Below are 22,373 nucleotides of genomic sequence, written 5' to 3'. Positions count from 1 at the left end.
CAAGGAACTAGATCCCACATGTCATAACTAGGACCGGGCACAGCCTAAATAAATAAATATTTAAAACAAAACAAAGAACAAAAGGATCTCAAACTGTTGCTCAGGAAAGTGGCTGGCTGCATCAGAATCACTTGTGGCTAACTAAAAATATTAACTAATAGGACAAGAATTTGAAAAAGAATAGATACATATTCAAATGGTAAAGAATTTGCCTACAATACAGGAGACCTGGGTTCGATCCCTAGGTTGGGAAGATCCCCTGGAGAAGGAAATGGCAACCCACTCCAGTATTCTTGCCTGACGGGCTACAGTCCATGGAGTTGCCAAGAGTCAGACACCACTGAGTGACTACCACTTTCACTTTCACTTATATAAAACTGAATCACTTTGCTGTACACTCGAAACTATCACAACATTGTTTATCAACTATACTCCAATATAATATAAAAAGTTGAAAAAAATATATTGACTTCTGAACTCCAATTCAGATTGCTGAATCAGACTCCAGGGGTGGTCCCCAGCAGCTGGATGTCTCACTAAGGCTCCGGGTGATCTGATCATAGTGCTGATATGGGCCCTCCCAGCTTGAATGGGCTGGGATCTCTGAATTTAGGAAACTGTTGATTCCTGTCCTCAGGTGTGAGAGCCACCTACTGTAACTGGAGCAGAGAATCAGATGGGAAGTGGCAAAATACCACAAAGACACCACAAAGCTGCCTCTGAAGCTACCCAGCAAGACCTGCCCCAGGGCTCCCAAGAGGCAAGCAAAAGCAAGTGTGTGGGCTCCCCACAACCCAGGAGCCTCAGTTGGGACAAAGACCGAAGTCCTCCTCACCCAGCCCTGGCCGTGACACAGGAGCTGACTCAGAGGCCCTCCGCCCATGTGCCCACCCACCCCCATACCCACTGGGGACTCACTTACCTCTTAAACCAGAGTTTCAGGCAGGGATGCCCTAGAGGTTTGACACACCTCAGCAGCTTTGGCCCCAGCAGCCTCTTGAGCAGGCTGTGGGCCAGGAAGACGAGGACCACACAGGTGAGGACGAACAGTGCCAGGGCCCTGTGGAAATTCAGGATGCAGGCGGCCAGCAGGAAGGCAGTGTATGCTGGGAGTAGGTGGAGGATGAAACAGAGAAGGGATTGTGGATAATGACACTGGCCTCTACGGGACCCTGCTGCCCTAGCCCCAGCTCCGCCTACTCCAGCCAGAGCTCCCAGAGCCTTAGTTTCTTCTCTGGTAATCAGCACAATTGTTTCGGCTTAGAATGTGTGTGAAAAGGCTTTGCCAACTCTCAAGTGCTGACCAAATGTGAGGGAGGTGTTTAAGGAGAAGGTAAGAGAGCATGAGGCTTCCCAGGTGGCTCTGTGGTAAAGAATTCTACCTGCCAGTGCAGGAGACGCAGGAGACTTGGGTTTGATCCCTGAGTCAGGAAGATCCCCTGGAGTAGGAAATGGCAACCCACTCCAGTATTCTTGCTGGGATAATCACATGGACAGAGGATCCTGGTGGGCTAGGGTCACAAAGAGTTGGACACGAGTGGGCGACAGCATGCGCTCTCACACACGCACACAAGACAGCATGAATCTCTGAGAATCAATGGAACGCCTGCCATATTCTAGAGCCTTGGTAGGTTCCGAGGAGGACAGACAGATAAGTCATCTACTCCAGAAAGGCATTGAATTCTATGTGCCAGGATCCCGTTCTAAATGTTAATCAATGATCATTTTTCTTCCTGGAATTTCCTTTTCCCCCTTTGCCCTTCTCCCCATTTGAGCAGCTAGGCTCATCTGTGCTCTGCTTCAAGAAAGGAATATGATAGTGGAGAGCAGAGGAGAAATATCTTCCCCTGGCTTATGGATTTCAAGAGCCAGGGCCCTTGAGGGGAAAGAGGTGGGATGGAATTGGGAGATTGGGGTTGACACATATGCAGTATTGATAATGTGTATAAAATAGACAACCAGTGGGAACATACTGTACGGCACAGGAAACTCTACTGAATGCACTGGTGACCTGAATGGGAGGGAAATTCAAAGGGGAGGGAATATAGGTACAGGTATGGGTGATTCATTTTGCTATGCAGTAGAAGCATAGCAGGGCTTCCCCAGTGCCTCAGCAGTAAGTAATCTGCTTGCAATGCAGGAGCTGTAGGAGATGTGGGTTTGATCCCTGGGTCAAAGGGCATGGCAACCCACTCCAGTATTCTTGCCTGGAGAATCCCATGGACAGAGGAGCCTGGCAGGCTACACAGTCCGTAGCATCACAAAGAATCAGACACAACTGAAGCAACATAGCACTCATGCACAAGAAGCGTAGCAACATTGTGAAGCAGCTATATTGTAATCAAAATTAATTAATAAAAATAAAATAAAGACCTAGTGATTAAAAAAACAGAATCAGGGCCCTTGAAGAACGGAAAAGACTTATAGCCTTTCCAGCAGATAAAAAATTTTGAGTGTCATCCCTACATACTCTGCTGCCAGACTAGTTAGAGGATACCGCTGGGTCCCAGAGAAATGGGCTCTGAGCCTGGGGAGGTAGCAAAGGCCTGGATGTGTTTGTGGCATTGCGAGTAAAAGAGCCCTGCCCCAGGGAGGCAGCAACATTTCAAAGAGAGGAATGCCATGGGAGTGTGGATGTGCAGAGCCAGAGAAGGCTTCTGAGGGTATGCACACCTCAGCAGGCATGGAAGCGGGCACAGAAGTCATCTCTATGAGAGGCTCAGAGAGGAAGGCCCACTTCCTGGGAGGGTCTCCATGGCTACCTGCAGCGGCAGAGAATGGAGGACCAGTTGGGGAAATGGACAGGCTAGTGGATACTTGAAAACTGATAGTAGATAAGCACCCCCAGATGGCCCAGTGGTAAAGAATCTGCCTGCCAATGCAGGAGACGCAGGAGACATGGGTTCGATCCCTGAGTCAGGAAGATCCCCTGGAGGAGGAAATGGCAACCCACTCCAGCATTCTTGCCTGGAGAATCCCATGGACAGAGGAGCCTGGCAGGCTGCGGTCCATGGAGTTGCAAAGAGTTGGACACAACTGAGCAACTCAGCACACACCCAAGTACCCAGTGGGGACTCCTGCGGAAAGGGATAAAGGATGTTTCAAACTGACAGATAATTCAGTTCCTCCCCTCACTTGGAACAAGGAAATTGAAATAGAAAATAAGTTGAGTTATGGAAAATGAAGTTACCTTTCTCTCACACAGAAAGACAGGGACACCTGTATGGGTGTCAGCTAGAAGCACACAGGTAAGGCTCTGCAGGGCAGGGGAGGGATGCAGGCGCAGGGCTGTGGGAGGTCAGAGGAGGGGGAGCTGGCGGGAGAGAGGCACCAAGCTAGGCACTCTATACCACTGCCAGGATTACTCCTCACAACCAAGCCCCGGGTCGGTACTATGTGATCCCTGTCCAGAGATGAGAAGCAAACTGATTCACGCAGGGAGGAAATCAGGCTGGGATACCAATCCAGGTCTGTCTGCAGCCAGCAGGGACTGGCACAGCATGTAGGAGACGGGGCTGTGTAGACAGGTCCTCCAGGCAGGACAGGGCAGAAAAGCGTCTTAAGAAGTATTTTCATCCTTCTAAGATCCCTGTAATCTCTGGTGACAGGACTTTGTTCCTTTTGGGCACCCCTACACACTCTTTACCCATGTGGTCCAGCAGAGCCTGACCTTCTTCACAGGAGGAGGACCCAGGGAGGAGCACATGACCTGAGGTATGCCCATCATAGACCTACAGAAATACGGGCAACAGGCACACTCTTCTGAGACCCAGGACACCAAAGCCCTCCATGTCAGTCAGCCGCCAATGTTATCTTGGCATCTGTGGAGAAAGCCCGCCTGAGGCGAGGAGGCCACTGCTCGGAATCAAAGCAAGTGCTGAGAACATGAGCTTGTACTGTGCCTGCTTCAGAAAGTCCATGATGAGCCTTATCATAGAAGACATGATACAATAAAGACAGCAGAGAGCTGGAGGAAACCGCCCAAACATGGAGAAAGGAAGGGAGCTCCTTCCTGACAGCCAAGACAGAAGGGGAAGTAGGACGGGGAGGGTCATTTCCACGACCTGTTAGATGGAATTCAGCCATTTCTTCGAAAGCAAATCCAAGTCTGAGTGCAGGTGGACACAAGGGCAACCAGAAAGCCCTGCTCAGCTTCTGCCACAGGAAGCCTTCACCGCATCCGACACCCATAGGAGGAAGCTGCCAGGGCCACGGACCAGCCCCATCTCAGCAGGGGCCCCACTTTGATTTAATTACAAAGACTGGGGCCACTGCTGTCATGCCTCCCTGTCCTCCCCCCTATGTAGCCCCCACGAAGGTCTGGGCAACCACACTACCTCCCCCTTTTATTTTCCATCTTCCACGCTGAGGCAAGCCTGCAGCTGTGAAGACGTGCCCTTGCCTGGGCCCCGAAACCTGCTTCCCTGTTCCCAGGGAACCTTGCTCCTCTGGTCACCTCTGCCACCTCGCTTCTGCCCTTCTTTCCCCAAACTCCCTGCCTCAGTTCAGAAAGCCGGTCAAAGTGTCTCCCTTCACAAACACACCCTCTTCCTTGAAACCGCCAACCCTTCTATTAATATTCCTGTCCAGGATTTCCCTGGTGGCACAGTGGACAAGAATCTGCCTGCCAATGATCTGGGAATATTCTACATGCCGCGGAGCAACTAATCCTGTGCATGGAAACTACAGAACCTTCACTCTAGGGCAGTTGAGCCAGAACTAATGAGCCCTTGGGCCACAACTACTGAAGCCCACACACCTCAAGCCTGTGCTTCACAAGAAGAGAAGGCACCACAATAAGAAGCTCCCGCATGGCAATGAAGAGTAGCCCCTACTCACTGCAACTAGAAAACGCCTATGCGCAGCAATGAAAATCTATCACAGCCAAAAATGAATAAATAAATAAATGCATATTCCCACCCAGTTCTCATAAAAAAATTTCTCAGAAGAGCTGTGTAGACTTACTGTCTACATTGCCTCTCCTCCTGTTCTCCAATCCAGCTACTGCACCTCTGCCCTAAGTCACTTTGTCCCTAAAGTCCACAGACACTGCTCCATCCTTGTCCTACTGGTCTCCTCACTGCAGAGATGCTGGCCATCTTTCCCTCCCTCTAGCAACCCTTTTCTCCTGGTCCCGTGCTTGCTGCCCCCACCTGCACGCCTTCTCAGGCTGTCTCAGGGCCCCTCGTCTTCTCTACCTCCTTCTGTGTGACCAGTCTCCACGTTTCCATCCATTAGCCACCTCTCAATTCATTCTCCAAGCACCACTGGGAAGCCTCTTCTCCTCCTGGAGGGCCTGGCAGCAGTTCCTTCCACACATTGTCCAAAACAACTTGCCATTGCCCTTCCAGCAGAGACCCCCTCCTCCCCCTGTGGTCCCTGGCTCTGGTGAGCAGCATCGCCCACCCCGTGGCCCAAGCAGAACTCCTGGATTCCAGGGCCCCCTTCGTCCTGCACGGAGATCAGATCCCAGGTCTGACTGGTGTGGCTTCCTGAGGATTTCTCAGATCCACCCCCTCCATCCTCCACCCCTTCATCTTCTCCCATGTGTATAGTGGCTCTCAGTTGTCTCCTTTCCCCTTCTTTACTGCCTGCCTCCTCTGGGTTTCCACAATGTGAATCCAAGCTTGCCACTTCCCTGTTTAAATCCTTCGATGGCTCCCTCTGGCCTTGGGAGTAAAATCCAAGTCTCTCCAACCCCACTTCCCAGTACCTGGCCCCTTCTCATCTCTCCAGCCTCCTCCTCTGACACTCCTGGTCTAGAAGTTTATCCTCCAGCCACTAGACTCTTTATGAGCTGCCTGCCCACATGCTGCAGGTTTCCACCTTTTCTCATGTGTCCCTCTATCTCCTCACTCCTCTTCCTTCCCCTTTTACCTGGCTAATTGCTGTTCACCCTATGAGACCAGAATGTTACCTCCTCCTGGAAGACCCCCCAACCACCCCCATGATCCTTCCCTGGTGCTCCCAGATGGCCCTCTGAATTATGTGAAAATATATGTTCCCCTCTCCCTAACTGATCAGAGAGTTACCTTGAGAATAAGATTTGGTCTGGCTTAATTCATATATCCCAGCTTCTGGAACAAGAGCTGGCCCTGAGTCGGTGCTCAAAATCTTTGTCAAGTTGTTGGGTAAGTGAATTACCCTGCCCTGAGACATGGATAGCTGGGTTGGAGGTGGCTGAAACCTGGGTGGTGGGGGCAGGGGGCTAGGCAGCAGTGACTGTCTCCTTGGAAGGGGCTGGGCCCAGAGCTCACCAGTACAGAGCAGGCCTATGCAGATCCATCGGAACAGCTGTGCGTGCTCCCTGCAGAAGTGTCTCACTCTCAGGGCTGGTTGCAGCCTCCTTCTCCTGGGGAGAAGACCAGCAGGGTCTAAGAGAGGCTCCCCCACCAGAATCCTCAACACTTCCAGGCAGAAGCCACTCAGCTTCATCCCCAGTAAAATGGCAACACTGGCTTTGACATCCCACAGGGCCAAAGGTCAACCCCAGCCCACAGGGAACTTAGAATGACTTGACTGCAGCCATGAAATTGAAAGACGCTTGCTCCTTGGAAGAAAAGCTATGACAAACCTGCTGCTAAGTCACTTCAGTTGTGTCCGACTCTGTGTGACTCCATAGACGGCAGCCCACCAGTCTCCTCTGTCCCTGGGATTCTCCAGGCAAGAATACTGGAGTGGGTTGCCATTTCCTTCTCCAATGCATGAAAGTGAAAAGTGAAAATGAAGTCGCTCAGTCGTCTCCGACTCTTAGCCAGCGTAGATACCAAGGACTGCAGCCTATTAGGCTCCTCCGTCCATGGGATTTTCCAGGCAAGAGTACTGGAGTGGGGTGCCACTGCCTTCTCCGATGACAAACCTAGATAGTGTATTAAAAAGCAGAAACATCACTTTGCCGAGAAAGGTCCAGATAGCCAAAGCTATGGTTTTTTCCAATAGTCATGTATGGATGTGAGAATTGGACCATAATGAAGGTTGAGCACTGCAGAATTGATGTTTTCGAATTGTGGTGCTGGAAAAAACTCTTGAGAGTCACTTAGACTGCAAGGAGATCAAACCAGTCAATCCTAAAGGAAATCAATCCTGAATATTCATTGGAAGGACTGATGCTGAAGCTGAAGCTCCATTACTTTGGCCACCTGATTCGAAGAGTGACTCATTGGAAAAGACCCTGATGCTGGGAAAGATTGAAGGCAGGAGGAGAAGGGGACGACAGGATGAGATGGCTGGATGGCATCACCGACGCAATGGACATGAGTTTGAACAAACTCTGGGAGATGGTGAAGGACAGGGAAGCCTGGCATGCTGCAGTCCATGGGGTCGCAGAGTCGGTCATGACTCAGCCCTTCCCTGCTTCTGGCCTCTGTCTGTCCGTACCAGCTGTTCCTCGGCCTGGAGCAGCACCACTAACTACCACAGCGATGCTCCAGGCTCCAGGGCTTGGGAAAGAATGATCTGAGACAATAAGGAAGACCCTCACCCATGTATAGAAACACACCAACCACGATGACTGCCTCGCCTGCCCTGTCCCACTTCCACCTGTCTGAGGAGCAAGAAGGAGCCTTCGGAGGCACCCAGCTCTGCACTTATTATGCCTGTGGAAACTTATCCTCTGAGTAACAGCTCCTCCCACAAAGAGGGAGGTATCTACAGCCCACTCGAAGCCATTTGGCACCCCCACTGCCTTCTGCACCTGGAGCAAATGCCAGTTCTTCTCTGGTCACTTGGTCACTTTACTGTCCCCAAAGGAAAGACTGAATAGGTCCCTGGGGACCTGAATAACCTCTGAGGTCCCCCAGCTTGAGCATATAGGAGATGCTCACTCACACTCATTCAGTCACCACTTTTTAAAGGAAACTCTCCTCTCTCTGTCCCCACCTCTCACCTCCTATTGCTATTCAGTTACTTAGTCATGTTTGCCTCTTTGCAACCCCGTGGACTGCAGCACACCAGGCTTCCCTGTCCTTCACTATCTCCCCACCTCCTAAGTGAGGCATTTTTCTTCAGTCTCACCCCAAGGCAGACAGACTCTGCCCCCGTTTCATGCTTGAAAACGGCAGGGCTCTATGGGACTCCTGGGCTCAGAAACCTTCCAGCATCCATGACCTTCCTTGAGTCCCAAAGGGCAGATTCAAGCAGCTGCTACTCAGGAAAGGGAGTGGAGGCAGAGCCAAGGGAGGAGCAGGCAAGAAACAATAATGCAGCCTTGGGTTAGGTCCTGGTTCAGCCTCAAGGAACACATGTAAGGATATTTTTGAGCTTTTTACCTAACTAAAACCCAACAAATGAAAAATGTCAGCAATCTTCATTCCAGAAAAGACCACCTGAGGCCAGATTAAAGAAACCAGAGAAGTTCATCAAGAGATCACCTGAGACTCCATTAAAGGAGTCTCAGCCCCGCACCCACCCTAATCTTGTCAGCACCCAACCCTTGAACCATTGCTATAAAACTCCTCACCAAAACTACCTGGGTGGGGACATAGTTTTGAGGGCATGAGCCTGCTGTGTCCCCTTTTCTGCTTCACTCAAAACGCTGTCTCTGAGATTCGATGTGGAACCAGTGCACAGAGGCCGTGTCTTTGGCATCATGTGCTCATCAGCTCAGGATCTGGCCAGTGAGGACCTTGCAGTAGGCCTGGGTGTCAGCAGGCCGAGCCCTAGGCTCCATTTACTGCCTGTGTGACCTGGACCTGTTTCTCTCCCTCCCTGGGCTTCAGCCTCCCCATGTGAAACAAGGGGCCTGGGCCATTCTAGGAGGTTTCAAACTAGGCCTCAGGATTCCCTGAGGTGCCCCTGAGTCGGATGGGGTAGAAGGCAGCTGGGGAGTTGACAGGGGGCCAGGTTGGTTCAGGGCCCCCATCCAGCTTCAACCAGAGCAGCACCCCAGTATAAACTGAGGTTCCCAATGGGAACTTGCTTCAAAGCAGGTTGGGAAACTCTGGCCTGGCTCACCTCTGAGGCAGAGGCCAGCAGAACTCACTTGTTTCTAAAACACGTTTACTCCTTCCTTCAACAAAGGTTCAGGGAGCCCCCTCCCCATCAGGGGGCCAGATTCCCCACCTCTGCTCCCCACAGGGGCCTCCTCCCCAAGCAGCCAGCCCACGTCCCTCCTGGAGACCACCTACCATCCCGAGGAGGGCTCCGGGCCAGCCTTGCTCCAGCTGTCCCCAACTTCCGAAGGGCTTGAGTTGCCAGCAGGGTCTCGGCCTTCCTCCTAAAGCCACCAGAGAAGGAGCAGAGTGTGCCTCCCACCTCAAGGGAGAACTATGGAGGAAAGCCTGGAGTGCGGAGAGACCCAGGCTGCCACCAGCATGCCCAAGCGCACCTCAGGAGTGCGCTGGGGTGGGGGCTAGGCACAGGGAACAACCAGAGGGAACGTAAGTAAATTCCAAAGAGTGTGCCCCGAGTACCTACTGTGTCCCGTGCTCTGTGCAAGACTCATTCTGCCCTCAGGGAGCTCACGGTCTGTGTTGGAGGGTGGGGGATGGGGGGAGAGAAGAAGCCAGTTCTGACCCTATGACAGAACTATTTCTTTGACTCGCTTTCCATTGCTTTTTTTTATTATAATCATATACAATGGCCCGCCTTAGGGGACCCTGCCCCTCTGCTTGTCTGGTAAACTGAAGCGCCTTTGTTCAGGTCCCTGTTCACCTGGAGATGGCAGGAAGGAAGACATTAACACACCCCTGCCTGAGGCTTGCCATTCTAGGAAATGTTTGCAAGATTAATGGCTTTTTTCTTGGCTTCTTCACCTCCTCACATCTCTGACCTATAAAAGAACCTGGCATCCAGACCCCGAGAAGATGGTTATTTTGAGGTGCTAGCCCACCATTTTCTCAGCTCCCTGAATAAAGTCTTTCCCGTGCCTCAACCCTTTGTCTCTCGGATTCATTGGCCTGTGTGCGGCGAGCAGAGCAAGCTTGGACTTGGTAACAGAAGGTAGGCTCAGGCGATAAAGAATTTCCCTGCAATGCAAGAGACTAGGGTTCGATCCCTGGGTTGGGAAGATCCCCTGGAGAAGGGAATGGCTACCTACTCCACTATTCTTGCCTGGCGGATTCTATGGACAGAAGAACCTGGCTGGCCACAGTCCATGGGGTCACAGAGTCAGACAAGAGTGAGTGATTAACATTTTCACTTTCAACAGGAGGTTGGGAAGGAAGAGGGCGTCACACTAGGCTCCAAAGTACTAGGCGGTGGACCTCAACCTGGCCATTCCAGAGCCAGAACAAGATTGCTGGCTCCTCAGAGGCTGGGGCTTCCCCAGAGATTCCCCCACGCCCTCTTCGTGAGGCTTCTCTTCATGTTTTAGATCACAGCTCAAATGTCACTTCCTGGTGGAGCCATTCCCTGACCTTTCCGACAAGGACAGGCGGCACTGGCTCACGGTGGGTGTGCAGGGATGTTTCCTGAGAGATGATAGAGACTGCTCTGCGCAGGGGGTGGAGAGGGGAGGTCAAAACCCTGGGGGGGTTGGGGAGGGGCAGTTCCCAAGTGTTGAAGCAAAGAGCTGAGGAGGAGATAGGGGTGGGAGGAAGATACTGAACAAAGGACCCTCCCACCAAGTGGGGGTGGGGAGCAAACCAGGATGGGGGAGGCGACAGACCAGACTTTCCAACAGCTCAGCCCCTCTGTTGTCCAAACCGTTGGCCACTGAGGCGAGAGAGATGGACTCTCTTCCTCTTGGTGTGTTGTCCTCCATGTGCCAGACCTTGCAGCTGAAAGACAAAGTCAGGGCCCAGAGCTGAAAGGAGAGGCCAGGCAGGACCTGGCACAGCCTGTCCCATCCCAGAGCTCAGCCCTCATTATGTCAGGGTTCCCAGGGACAGACGAAGGGCCCCTTCCTGCTCTCCTGAACCTGTGAGGGGCAACTCCTTGTAAATCTGGGAAGTCAGGCAGAAATGGGGCAAATTCCACCCACTTCACAGAGAAGGAAAGGGAGGAATTCTGTATAGCATGTGTATGTGTCTGATACAGAGGCATTTTTCTGAAGACGGGCCCTAGCTTTCATAACTCCCTACAACAGGTTAAAACCATTGCTATCAAGTGATATTTTCATTGCTATCAAGTGATATTTTCATTGCTATTATGTGATATTTTCATTGTATCATGTGCTCCCATCTCTGAAAGACAGAAATATCCTGAAGACATCATTCTAGTCCCTGAATCCAACTGTATCTGAAATCAGTGCTCCCCCCTGGACTTTTCAATTACAAGAGCCAATATAATCCTTTTTTTCTTTCTTTCTTTCTTTTTTTAGCGGATGCTGAAGTTCAGTTTGTAGGCCTAAATTCATCTATAAATAAGAGCCTTAACTAACACCCTATCTCTCTCCACTCCTGCCCTCTTTTTCTCCCTTTTGGGTAGTGCCCTACCCTGTCCAATCGCCAGCCTGACTAATCTCACATACCCAGCGGCAAGCACACAGGGCCACACGCAGGTGCGCACAGGAGCCCCAGGGACATGTAGGGAAGTGCACACACAGGCAGAGCCTGGGAAAGCCCAGCCACCCACGCACACACGCAAACACAGACACACAGCTGCACAGAGAGGGGCAAGCTCTGCTCCCTACTCACATATTTGTGGTCAACAAGTCTCTCTGGGGGACAGACGGAAGTGCGTGTTTCCACGGGGATGGGGTGGATCCAACCTGCTTGGGCTTTGGCCGGTCTTCTCATTTCACTGGAAATCCCTGGGCAGAGTCCAGAGTTGAAGGAGGCTGGGCCTCCCACCTGGCTCTGTCCAGCACCAACTCCAGAGCCCTGGGCCACGGCTGGGGCAGGGACTCGACCCTCTCTCAGGGAAAAGAGGATATGGGGCAAGTGGGCCCCATTCTGGACCTGGCCCTTGGAGCCTAATGACTAAATCTGCCTTCCTCATCTATGACGCCCTCCTCTCCACTCTTTACTTCTCCCAAACAGGCCCACCTCTTCCAGGAAGCCCACCTTTATTACTATCACTCTCCCATGTCCCCTCCTGGGGCTTCCTTTTCCACCTGTCATCAGGGCTTCTCAGTTTTCTGGATCATGTATTTTATCTTTCATTCTGTATTTTTCCCAGTCTCCCTTTCCTCACTGCATCAGTAATTATAACAGCAACCTATTTTCCTGAGCTTGCAGATAAGGAAAGCAGTGTAGTACCACAAACAGTAAAAGTGTTTCAGGTCTAAGAGGTCTTGAAAACAAAACAAAATCACACAGTTTGCCTCTTTGTTTCACTGCTTTTTAACTGATACCTAAGCAACAGCATGCAGTCAATGGACAAACCCTTTAATGTTTCAATCCTGGAACTAAATATTAAACAGGACTGACAACACCTTTTTAATAATTAATCACACACACACACACGTGACAGAATCCTTTGTGATGCATAAACAGTTCCTGGTAACACAGAGAGCAAATTACCAGCACAGGCTGGTTGTTTTAGAAATCTGGGGACCATGATGGATGAAGGGCAGGGGTACCTCTTCTCTTAACAACCTTTTTTTGGTCACTTTGATTACCAAAGTTACACATGCATCATTGAACATTTAAACATTATAGAAACACAGAATGCAGAAAGTTAAAAGTCCCTCTAATCTGAGCCTTCCAGAGATGACCACCACTGAGCTTATGGAGTTTTTCTCCAGATTTTTTTCTCAAGTGGATACTCTTTTATGTTACTCATTTTACAAAAGAGGCTCGTACTCTACCAGCTTTTTTTGCAGTTTGTTCTTTTCGGTGGAGATCCACACTGCGCGCTGCTCACTCTGTTGGGGGCTCATGTGCTGCCTTGATCATAAACTAAATGCTTGTGGCATACTTCTGGTTTATCCTGAAGTATGTTGGCACCCTGGGCAGCCTCCACAGGGATGGGCTTGCAGCTGCCCTGTGGGGTGGCAGGGGCTCATCAAGCCCCAGCAAAGGGCAAACTGGACTGAACCTGCGTCTCTGCCTCTGCCTCTTCTAACCTCTCTGTCCCTCCCCTCACCTCTCCCCTCCCCACATCCTCCTTCATCTTCTCCCCTCTCTTCCTTGCTTGGTTTCTCTTGGTGCCCAGAGAGAAGCCAGGAGACATGACACATCTAGGAGTAACCAAAATTGTTTCAAAACATTCCCTACACTGTGTCCTAGAACCTTGACATCTCTGTGTGGCCTGATTTCTCCAACAAGGACTTAATAGGCTGTGCCTCTTGAAATGGGGCTTCCCTGGACCTCCTGCAATGCAGGAGACCCCGGTTCGATCCCTGGGTCGGGAAGATCCCCTGAGGAAGGAACTGGCATCTGGCTCCTATATTTAACGAACCAGGAGCTTAGAGCCCAAAGAGCTAGATTCAGTCCCGGCTCTGCAAGTTAGCTTGTTTGCTCTTTTGTAAAACAGTGGGAGTGGGTAAGAATGCCTTTCTCATAAAAAAATATTGACAGGGATTAAATGAGTTGATGCAGGTGAGCTCTTTGGCAGACAGGCTGGCACCATTGAGCTGGCAGGTGTCGTCACTGCCACAGGTCCCATCTCAGAGCTGTCTAGACACACTGCTCTCCTCCTCCAGGCCAGGAGACCCTGTATTGCTCCCCTGCTCCTACCCTGAAGGAGGGGCAGCACAGTGATCCTGGCCTCCCTGAAGCCCAATTCTCTTTCCACGTAGAACTTGGCTGAGAGCCCCAGGCGGGGCAGCTGGGAGGCTAGGTGGGTCAAAATGAGTCCCCAGGGAAAGAACAAGAACTGGAGGATCCTTTGGGTCCTGGCTGCACCCATCCAGCTGTGTGACCTCTGTGTGTCACTTGACCTTCTGTGGCCTGCTTCCTGAGGAGATGATCTCACTGGGGAGGTAGAGTGAGGCCAGCGACTGAGCAGGGCTGGGGTGCTGCGTCCAGGGCAGGGGTGGCAAGGAATATGTATTTCTAGCAATAAAGAACCCACCTGCCAATGCAGGAGGCAAAAGAGATGCAGTTTGATCCCTGGGACAGGAAGATCCCCTGGAGGAGAGCATGGCAGCCCACTCCATTATTCTTGCCTGGAAAATCCCAAGGACAGAGGAACCTGGTGGGCTACGGTCCAGAGGGTCACAAAGAATTGGACACAACTGAAGTGACTGAGCACACATGCACGCATATATATGTGTGTGTGTATGTGTGTGTGCGTGTGTGTGTATATCAGTTCAGTTCAGTTAGTCGCTCAGTCGTGTCTGACTCTTTGCAACCCCATAGACTGCAGCACTCCAGGCCTCCCTGTCCATCACCAACTCCCGGAGCTTACTCAAACTCATGTCCATCGAGTCGGTGATGCCATCCAACCATCTCATCCTCTGTTGTCCCCTTCTCCTCCCACCTTCAATCTTTCCCAGCATCAGGGTCTTTTCCAATGAGTCAGTTCTTCACGTCAGGTGGCCAAAGTAATGGAGCTTCAGCTTCACTCCTTCCAGTGAATATTCAGGACTGATTTCTTTAGCATTGATTGGTTTGATCTCCTTGCAGTCCAAGGGACTTTCAAGAGTCTTCTCCAACATCACAGTTCAAAAACATCAATTCTTTGGTGCTCAGCTTTCTTTATAGTCCAACTCTCACATCCATACATGACTACTGGAAAAACCATAGCTTTAACTAGATGGACCTTTGTTGGCAAAGTAATAATGTCTCTGCTTTTTAATATGCTGTCTAGGTTGGTCATAGCTTTTCTTCCAAGGAGCAAGTGTCTTTTAATTTCATGGCTGCAGTCACCGTCTACAGTGATTTTGGAGCCTCCCAAAATAAAGTCTCTCACTGTTTCCATTATTTCCCCATCTATTTGCCATGAAGTGGTGGGACCAGATGCCATGATCTTAGTTTTCTGAATGTTCAGTTGTAAGCCAACTTTTTCACTCTTCTCTTTCACTTTCATCAAGAGGCTCTTTATTCCAACCAAAACAAAACAGAAGCACTTGGAAAGATTTATAATGATGAGGCTGCGCTGACTCTCCCATCCCTGTTCCTTCGTCAGAGGCAAGCCCTTCCCTGTTTCTAGCTTCAGTTCTCTGGGGCCACTCCTATTTCAGAGGGTTTTTTGGTCAAAGTAGTAGAGAATCCCTTCTCCTCTCCAGGCTCTGATATAATGCAGAGGATATTTTTATAAGGGGTGAGACATTCAGAACTGTATGCAGATGTCTTCGGAAGGGGTACAACAACCCCCTTACGTTCTTCTTCCAGTTTTGCCCACACTTCTTGGGTCTTGGCCGATGAAGTCTCTTTCATCACATCGATTCATGTGTCCAAATGGTAGCTAAAAACCAGAGGCTTTTCCTTAGCTAAGTTCATAAGCTGAACCATGTCATACTTCTTTCCTAAACCTGCCTCTTTCTCTCTCTCTCTGGGAAGTTAGCAAAAGGGACATTGAATGTGATGTTTCTTTTCTCATTTGGGGCATTGAAAACTGGGGTTCCCATAGTCCTAGTAGGAATATTCTAAATTAGAAAGTATGTATGAATTCTGATGACACAGAGCAAAATACCAAAACTGAAGAAATATCTTAGATGTTGATACCCTCTACTTGTAACTCTTATCCACTTTTCCTAGAAGGGGACCCTCCCACGACTGAGGGTGGAGTGCCCTTTCAGCACATCTACAGCAAGTCTGGGTGTTCACAGGGTAAGGAAATACTCCAAACACCCAAAAGGCCAAAGTCTCTTGCCCCCAACTTACTTGCCATGACTATCCCAGCATCTCCTGACATAGTCCACCCCTTGACCCCTTCGAGTCATTGGGAACAGATGGGCAGAAACGGCCATTATCCACTACAAGGTGAAAGAATGGGTCTGGGGCCCATCTCTCTCGGCAACAGTAGAGGGCCAGTAAAGTAAGCACACCTTGCTTGATCTTTCCATAAGATCTTATAGAAAAGTCCGCATGAATTTCTTGGCCAACCCAGTGTTTAACTGACTTCTACTTTGTGATGCATATTTCCCTTGTTGCTGTTGTTTGTATATATAGTGATCTTTTAAAAATTATGTATTCATTTTTGGCTGCGCTGGGTCTTTATTGCTACGTGGGCTTCTCTCTAGTTGTGGAGAGTGGGGGTACTCTTTGTTGCAGTGTGCAGTTTCTCGTTGCAGTGGTTTCTCTTGCTGTGGAGCCAGGCTCAGTAGCTGTGGCACATGGGCTTAGTTGCCCCATGGCATGTGGGATCTTCCTGGACCTGGGACTGAACCTGTGTCCCTTGCATTAGCAGGTGGATTCTTATCCACTGAACCACCAGGGAAGACCCTGTTGCTGTTGTTTTATCTTCTATCCCTCTTGCCTTTCCATCTCATATTAGCTTTTCATATGCGAGGTTGAGATGTCCCCTTTTTCAGTTTGAACTGGGTTAAAGTGTTCCACCAAGGTGGGTGTTAATTCAGGTTATCCTGTTGGACCTGGGGATGCTACCCCTGGCTTTGGTTTTATACCAGAGCTTACATCCTCTTTTGGAAGGCACATTATTTTCTGCCAGCCATGGAGGGAGGGGGGGCACTAATTTGGACCTCCATAGCCTTGTTGGTCCAGAGTGTGACACTGAGTGACAGCTGATAAGCTGGTCAATCGTACAGGCAAAGATCATCCCATGATTGTTCCATCTTCTCCCTCTGTCAGGGGAGTACCGTGATGCGGCACCCACTGGGCTTTACAGCAAAGCCAGCTATTTGTACAAAAGTTTCCGTGAAGAGGACTGTAGGCCTCCTGGGAAGATCTCAAGGCCAGCAGAGTCATGGGGAAGATGCTGACAGATAGGGCATCTCAGTTAACTACAGTTGTTAAGAAGAACAAAAATGGGCATCTCTGAGTGTCACATCCAGACACTGAAACTCTCCAGGTCCTGTATCTTGCTTCCCTCCACCCGGGTGGAATTCCAGCAATAATATCAATCGTGCCATAGACCGCAAGGCACAGCCTCCACTGACTTTCCTCTAACTAGCACTGACTGTTCTTCCTGTGTGGACTTGCCAAGTCTACATCACAACTCAGTTTGAAACCCTTTCCATTGCAGTGTGCCTTAAAAGCAAGAGTCATTCTCCCAAAGATTTTGTCCAATGCCCTTCAGGTCTGTGACTACAGGGGTTTGTGGAGAACCTGACCTGCCCCAGGAGCTAAGCACTGACCAGTTGTGGGTCGGGAGGCAGTGCTGGCTATTTCCCACAGGACACAGGATGAGAGTTGGAAAGACAGTTTTCAGGGGTAGGGGTAGGGATTTGTTAGCCACCCCACCCTGAAGGAAGGAAGAAATACTAGGGTCTCCCAGCTTGGAGAAGAACAGCAGCATGTGAGTGGGCCCTGAGATGGATCCCAAAATTCCCGGAGACGATGACAACAATGATACCAGCTGAGGTTGGCCTGTGCCAGATGTGCTAAGAGCTTTCACTTCTCCGTCTCAGTGAACCCCCAAGATAACCCATGAGGTAGGTACTGCTCACCATTTCCTCCCATCTGTCCTCCATGGAGGGTATGATGGAGGAGCCAGCACCGTAAACGGAGCGACTATTGAGAAGTTGAGCAGCCTGGGGTAGAACCACAAGCCACTCTGCCACGAGTCTGGATCAGGGAGATCTGACCTGTTGTTTGAGGCGTCCACCATGTGTTTCTACCTCACCTGCAACTCAATAAGCAGGATGGACTCTGGGCTCACACTTTGACCAAATGACTGTGAGTTGTATTCTCTGATAGGACTCCATGAAGTCAGGGATTGTTGCTTGTTGTTCAGTTGCTCAGTTGTGTCCAACTCTTTACCAGGCGCCTCTGTCCACGGGATTTCCCAGGCAAGAATACTGGAGTGAGTTGCCATTTCCTTTTCCATGGGGATGATCCTGACCCAGGGATTGAACCCGGGTCTCCTGCTTGGCAAGCAGATTCTTTACCACTGAGCCACCAGGGAGGCCCAAAGTCAGGGATACTGTGTCTCTAAACAACTTCCTGAAGTATTAGAGAGACCCAGCACACATTCTGCAGGGCCTGGTTTCCTGGGCACTCAGCCACATAACCTGAATCACTTGACACCAACTGCTCCAGGAATATCCTTTTTTTTTCTGTTAGAAAACAAAAGCCCTAATGAAAATTTCTATGCCAGTGACAGTCTACACTGCAGGACACCTGATGCATCTTAAGCAGATTCCTTAGCCTGAGATGGGGATTCTTGTTCTAGTGATTTACTTGTGTGTCTGTGTATGAGGGGGCGGTGGGGGGGCAAGGTGAAGGGGGTGAGGGCAGAGTACAGGATGTAAAATAAGACAGGGATAAGAAAGGAGGGTGTGGTCTCGGCTAAAGTCTGATCTTGCCATGAAACTCTGGGATGTCCCTAGGTTAGTCCACTTTGAGGCAGGACCAGACCCATCAGTCAGGGGCTAAGAACTGGGAAAGGGTTTGGGAGGGGGTGTCACATCCCAGGTTGGGTGGCTTCCATTTGACTCATGGAATGGTAGCAGGAAGTGATTCCCACAGCAAGGGGATCTGCACAGGGTGCCAGTGGCACCCACTACTGGCTGGTTTTATTGGCACCCCTCACCCCAGGCTACTGTGGATTAGCTCAACCCATGACCAAGCAGAGTTGTTTCCCCATAGGTGATCAGGAGTGTCAGAGAGGACCCTGGGTTTGTCTACCACTTGGCTGTAGTGAGAATTCTCAAGGGGGTTTGGTGGAACCAAAGTGGTTTAGTGAAATAAAGGTGTTTAATTTGGTTAGAAATGTCAGCTGGTTTAAACCAAAGGGATGTGTCCCATTTGGGGTCTGGGTGTACCACTCAAATAATTAAAAGGCCAGCAGCCAGAGCAGCCGACTAGACCTCAGCACAGCCCAGGTATCTGTATAATCATGTCCTATTGTTACTCTACCATGTAGGCATGTGCTGCAAGTCCCAGGGTAACTGTCTTTCATCTTCATGTGGGGTATATCCCCGAGGCTGAGTAGGTGGTAGCAGCTACCTTGAGCTGCCCTTTGGAAATAATAGGAAAGAGCCATCTCTGAACCACACTAATTCTGAGGTCAGAAGACAGTTCCTCAGGGGTTCCAGGACCTCTAAGGTCAGTAGGAGTTATTGTTGTTTAGTCACTAAGTTGTGTCCAACTCTTTGAGACCCCATGGACTGTAGCCCACCAGACTCCTCTGTCCATGGGATTTCCCAGGCAAGAATACTGGAGTGGGTTGCCATTGCCTTCTCCGGGGATCTTCCCAACCCAGAGATTAAACCCAGGTGTCCTGCATTGGCAGGTGGATTCTTTACCACTGAGCCACATGGGAAGCCCTCAGTAGGGGATGTCTCTTTAAAAAAAAAAAAAAAAGACATATCAGACCCAAAATGGAATCAATTATCCCTAGGACAGCAAACCAAGACTCTACTATAGAGTCAGTCACTCCCAGGAACTCAATCTTTAACCAATCAATCTGGAATTACCTGGTCAGCACAGTGAGGTCACCTGCATGACATAATCCCCTTTCCTCCCAAAGGAAGGTGACCTTGCCTGAAATAATCCTTTTTTCCCTCTGACTTTACTGTCCCACCTACTTCCTGCCTTTAAAAACCTTCCACTTTGGGGCTTCCCTCATGATCTACCGATTAAGAATCTGCCTTGCAATGCAAAGGAAACCGGTTTGATCCCTGGTCCAAGAAGATCCCATATGCTGTTGGGCAACTAAGCCAGTGTGCCACAACTACTGAACCCGTGCTCTAGAGCCCAGAAGCCACAGTTACTGAGCCCCTAGAGCCCGTGCTCTGCAACAAGGAAAACCACTGCAATGAGAAGTCTGTGCACTGTAACGAAGAGTAGTCCCTGCTCACTGCAACTAGAGAAAGATCACACAAAGCAATGACGACTCAGCTTAGCCAAAAATAAATTTAAAGAATGAGATAGCCTCTCTGAGTGTGAATAGCTCATGGGTACTGACAACATCAAGGTACAAAATTGGGACCCAGACTCTGCCCCATGCAACACTGTTGATCTGCCAGTAACCAGAATCCACTTTCAACATAATCCAAGGGACAAGAGACAGAATCAGATCAGGAAACAGAAGAGTTACTCTCAGAAGAAACTGTATGAGCTGGCTAATGTGCATCCTGAGTTGCTTCAGTTGTGTCATACTCTTTGTGACTGTAGCCCACTAGGCTCCTCTGTCCATGGGATGCTCCTGGCAAGAATACTGGAATGGGTTGCCATGCCCTGTTCCAGGTAATCTTCCCAATCCAGGGATTGAATACACGTCTCCTGCATTGCACGCAGGTTCTTTACCACTGAGTCACCAGGAAAGCCCTGTGAGTTAGCTAATATACCTTGTCAAAAAATAGAGGGGAAATTTATGGAAACTTTAAGGCTGTTTGACCAAGATAGTACAACATAGTTTGTTGATTCAGGTTTTGTTTACTGATGTGTTCTCACTCACCAGAGATTCTGGAGTTCAAACAGCCACAGTTCTTACCATGTGGGGTGGATATGCTGACCCATGCTAAATTGTAACAGAAGACCAAAAAGCCAAGAAAGGCAGGAACTCACAGATTTCAGGAAACAAGAGGGCTTTATTGGGTCCCTGGCAAGCATCCAGCCCAACTACGCTCTCACTGTTCTCTGACAGGACCCACAAGATGGTCTCACTCTGTCGTGAGAAATTGGCGAGGGAGGCTCTGCTGGCATTCCTCTCTGGGCCTGGAATGCTGGTTGGAAGAGGTCCTGTGAAAATGAACTCCCGATCTCAGCAGCAGAGATAGATAAATAGAAGGAACACAGTAGAGGAGTCAGCATGATGGACATGGGCATAGACACCAGACCCCTAGCTATGGTCAATCGATCATGGGGTCCCAGGAATGAAAAAGACCAGACAGTGCCTAAGATATCACCCAGTCGTGACCATAACTAAAGACTTCTGGTCGGGCAAAGAGGCCTGTCTCAAACTGCCAAGGTAGAGTCAAAATCTCCCACTTAATTTCCAAATGTCAAATGTCTTTGAATAAAAGCCTTATTTTGCATATTGTGAACCTTCCTTGCAGTCTTCCCCCAAAGGGATCTCTGTTCAATTATTTGGGAATGGAAAGGAAAAGAAAATACTCAGACCCGGGGAGGGGGTTCTATAGAACACTGGCTTCAAGCTAAGTCCAATGTCTGGGGACAACAGAAAAGCATGTGGTCTGCCCATCCAAGGAGATATTCAATAGACTAAATTTTGTGCCATAGTAGACTCAGTGGAAACTTAAAGCCAATGAAGGGTTAGTTATTTTGAGCGTACAGTTGAAATGGATATACTCTGAAACAGGTATAACCCCCACAATGGCCCTGACAAGTGGGATGAGAGTGACTACGGTAGGATAGGATGAGCACAAGCCATTGGAATACCCCCTCACTACTGAAATGGTGAAAGTGATACCATTTTTGTACAGGAACTATAGATATCAGTGTTACTATCAGATTGGCGGGTGAAGTCATAATGACTCCTACCACAGTGCAGCTTGGCCAGTGCAAAACACCAGGTCTTTGGCTCGTTATAAACTTTAAAACATGGTGACTCTGATGGCAGGTGCTCTCCCAGAAATGGTCGTCTTGCTAAAGGAAATTCACCCACCTCTTGACATTTGGTATGAGCTCTTTGATCTAGCAAAATCATTTTTTCCCCTCCATTTTGATGAGCAAAGAACATCAGAAGCAATCCATCTTCAGGTGGCAGGGCCCCAGGACTCCATTGCTGTCCTGATTAAAGATATGTAATATCTTAGCTGTACAGCTCCGTGCCACAACCTGCCTCATGGGGACCTTGACCTCAGCACTTCAATGTTCCATCATGTTGATAGGGCCTGGAGATCAGCAGTTTCCCTAGATACTTTGTTAAGACATATGTATGAGTCAGAGGTGGGAGATAAAGCATGTGGAAATGTGAACTTTTCCCCTGATAAAGTTCCTGGGAATCAAGTGATCCATTGAGGTCAGAATAGTTTGTTAATGTAGAAGAAACCCCTACATTGTGAATTCCTTACCACTAAGGCCCAATTTCAGGCAAAAATGTCAGGTGGGAGCATCTTCTTGCTCCAACCCACATACTGACTGACCCAGAAGACTGCCAGCTTTGGGCTGGGCCCAGAGTGAGTGAAGGCTCTTGAGCAGGACAAGCCGTTAGCACAAATGATTCTGCCACCAGGCCGCCTATGGCAGACCCAGGTGCTTGAGGGATTTATCTGTGGCATACTGGGGAGCTGCATGGAGCCTTGGCAGAGCAGAGTGCTGTATGTAGCTTTTGGAAAGTCTTGATTTGGAAAACGTGGCAGGAGAACCCAGAGTGTGGAACTGAGAGATACTCTGGCCAACAAATAACTATTAGCCTGTTGAGACACAGCCCTCTGACTTGTCACTGGGCTCTGGGGCAGTCTAGGGCTTGGCTACAGCATACTAGGTGGCCATGCTGGCCTTCAGGAAAAGGGG

General features: G+C 49.7%; 1 protein-coding gene across 1 annotated transcript in view; it reads right to left on the bottom strand.

Moving 5' to 3' along the window:
* SLC28A1 (solute carrier family 28 member 1) overlaps positions 1-12,933 on the bottom strand; it is a 62,434-nt gene extending 49,501 nt beyond the window's left edge. Inside the window, exons 1-4 of the mRNA XM_055556021.1 lie at positions 10,607-12,933; positions 9,126-9,214; positions 6,258-6,352; positions 923-1,106 (exon numbers count right to left, since the gene is read on the bottom strand). Of these exons, the coding sequence (XP_055411996.1) occupies positions 923-1,106; positions 6,258-6,352; positions 9,126-9,214; positions 10,607-10,702 (464 nt within the window). The 5' untranslated portion in view covers positions 10,703-12,933. The remainder of the gene's footprint in view (positions 1-922; positions 1,107-6,257; positions 6,353-9,125; positions 9,215-10,606) is intronic.
* Positions 12,934-22,373: the final 9,440 nt, after the last annotated feature.

Source organism: Bubalus kerabau, chromosome 19 (assembly GCF_029407905.1).
Source record: "Bubalus kerabau isolate K-KA32 ecotype Philippines breed swamp buffalo chromosome 19, PCC_UOA_SB_1v2, whole genome shotgun sequence".
Taxonomy (NCBI): Eukaryota; Metazoa; Chordata; class Mammalia; order Artiodactyla; family Bovidae; genus Bubalus; species Bubalus kerabau.
This window is presented reverse-complemented; position numbering and strand designations above follow the sequence as displayed.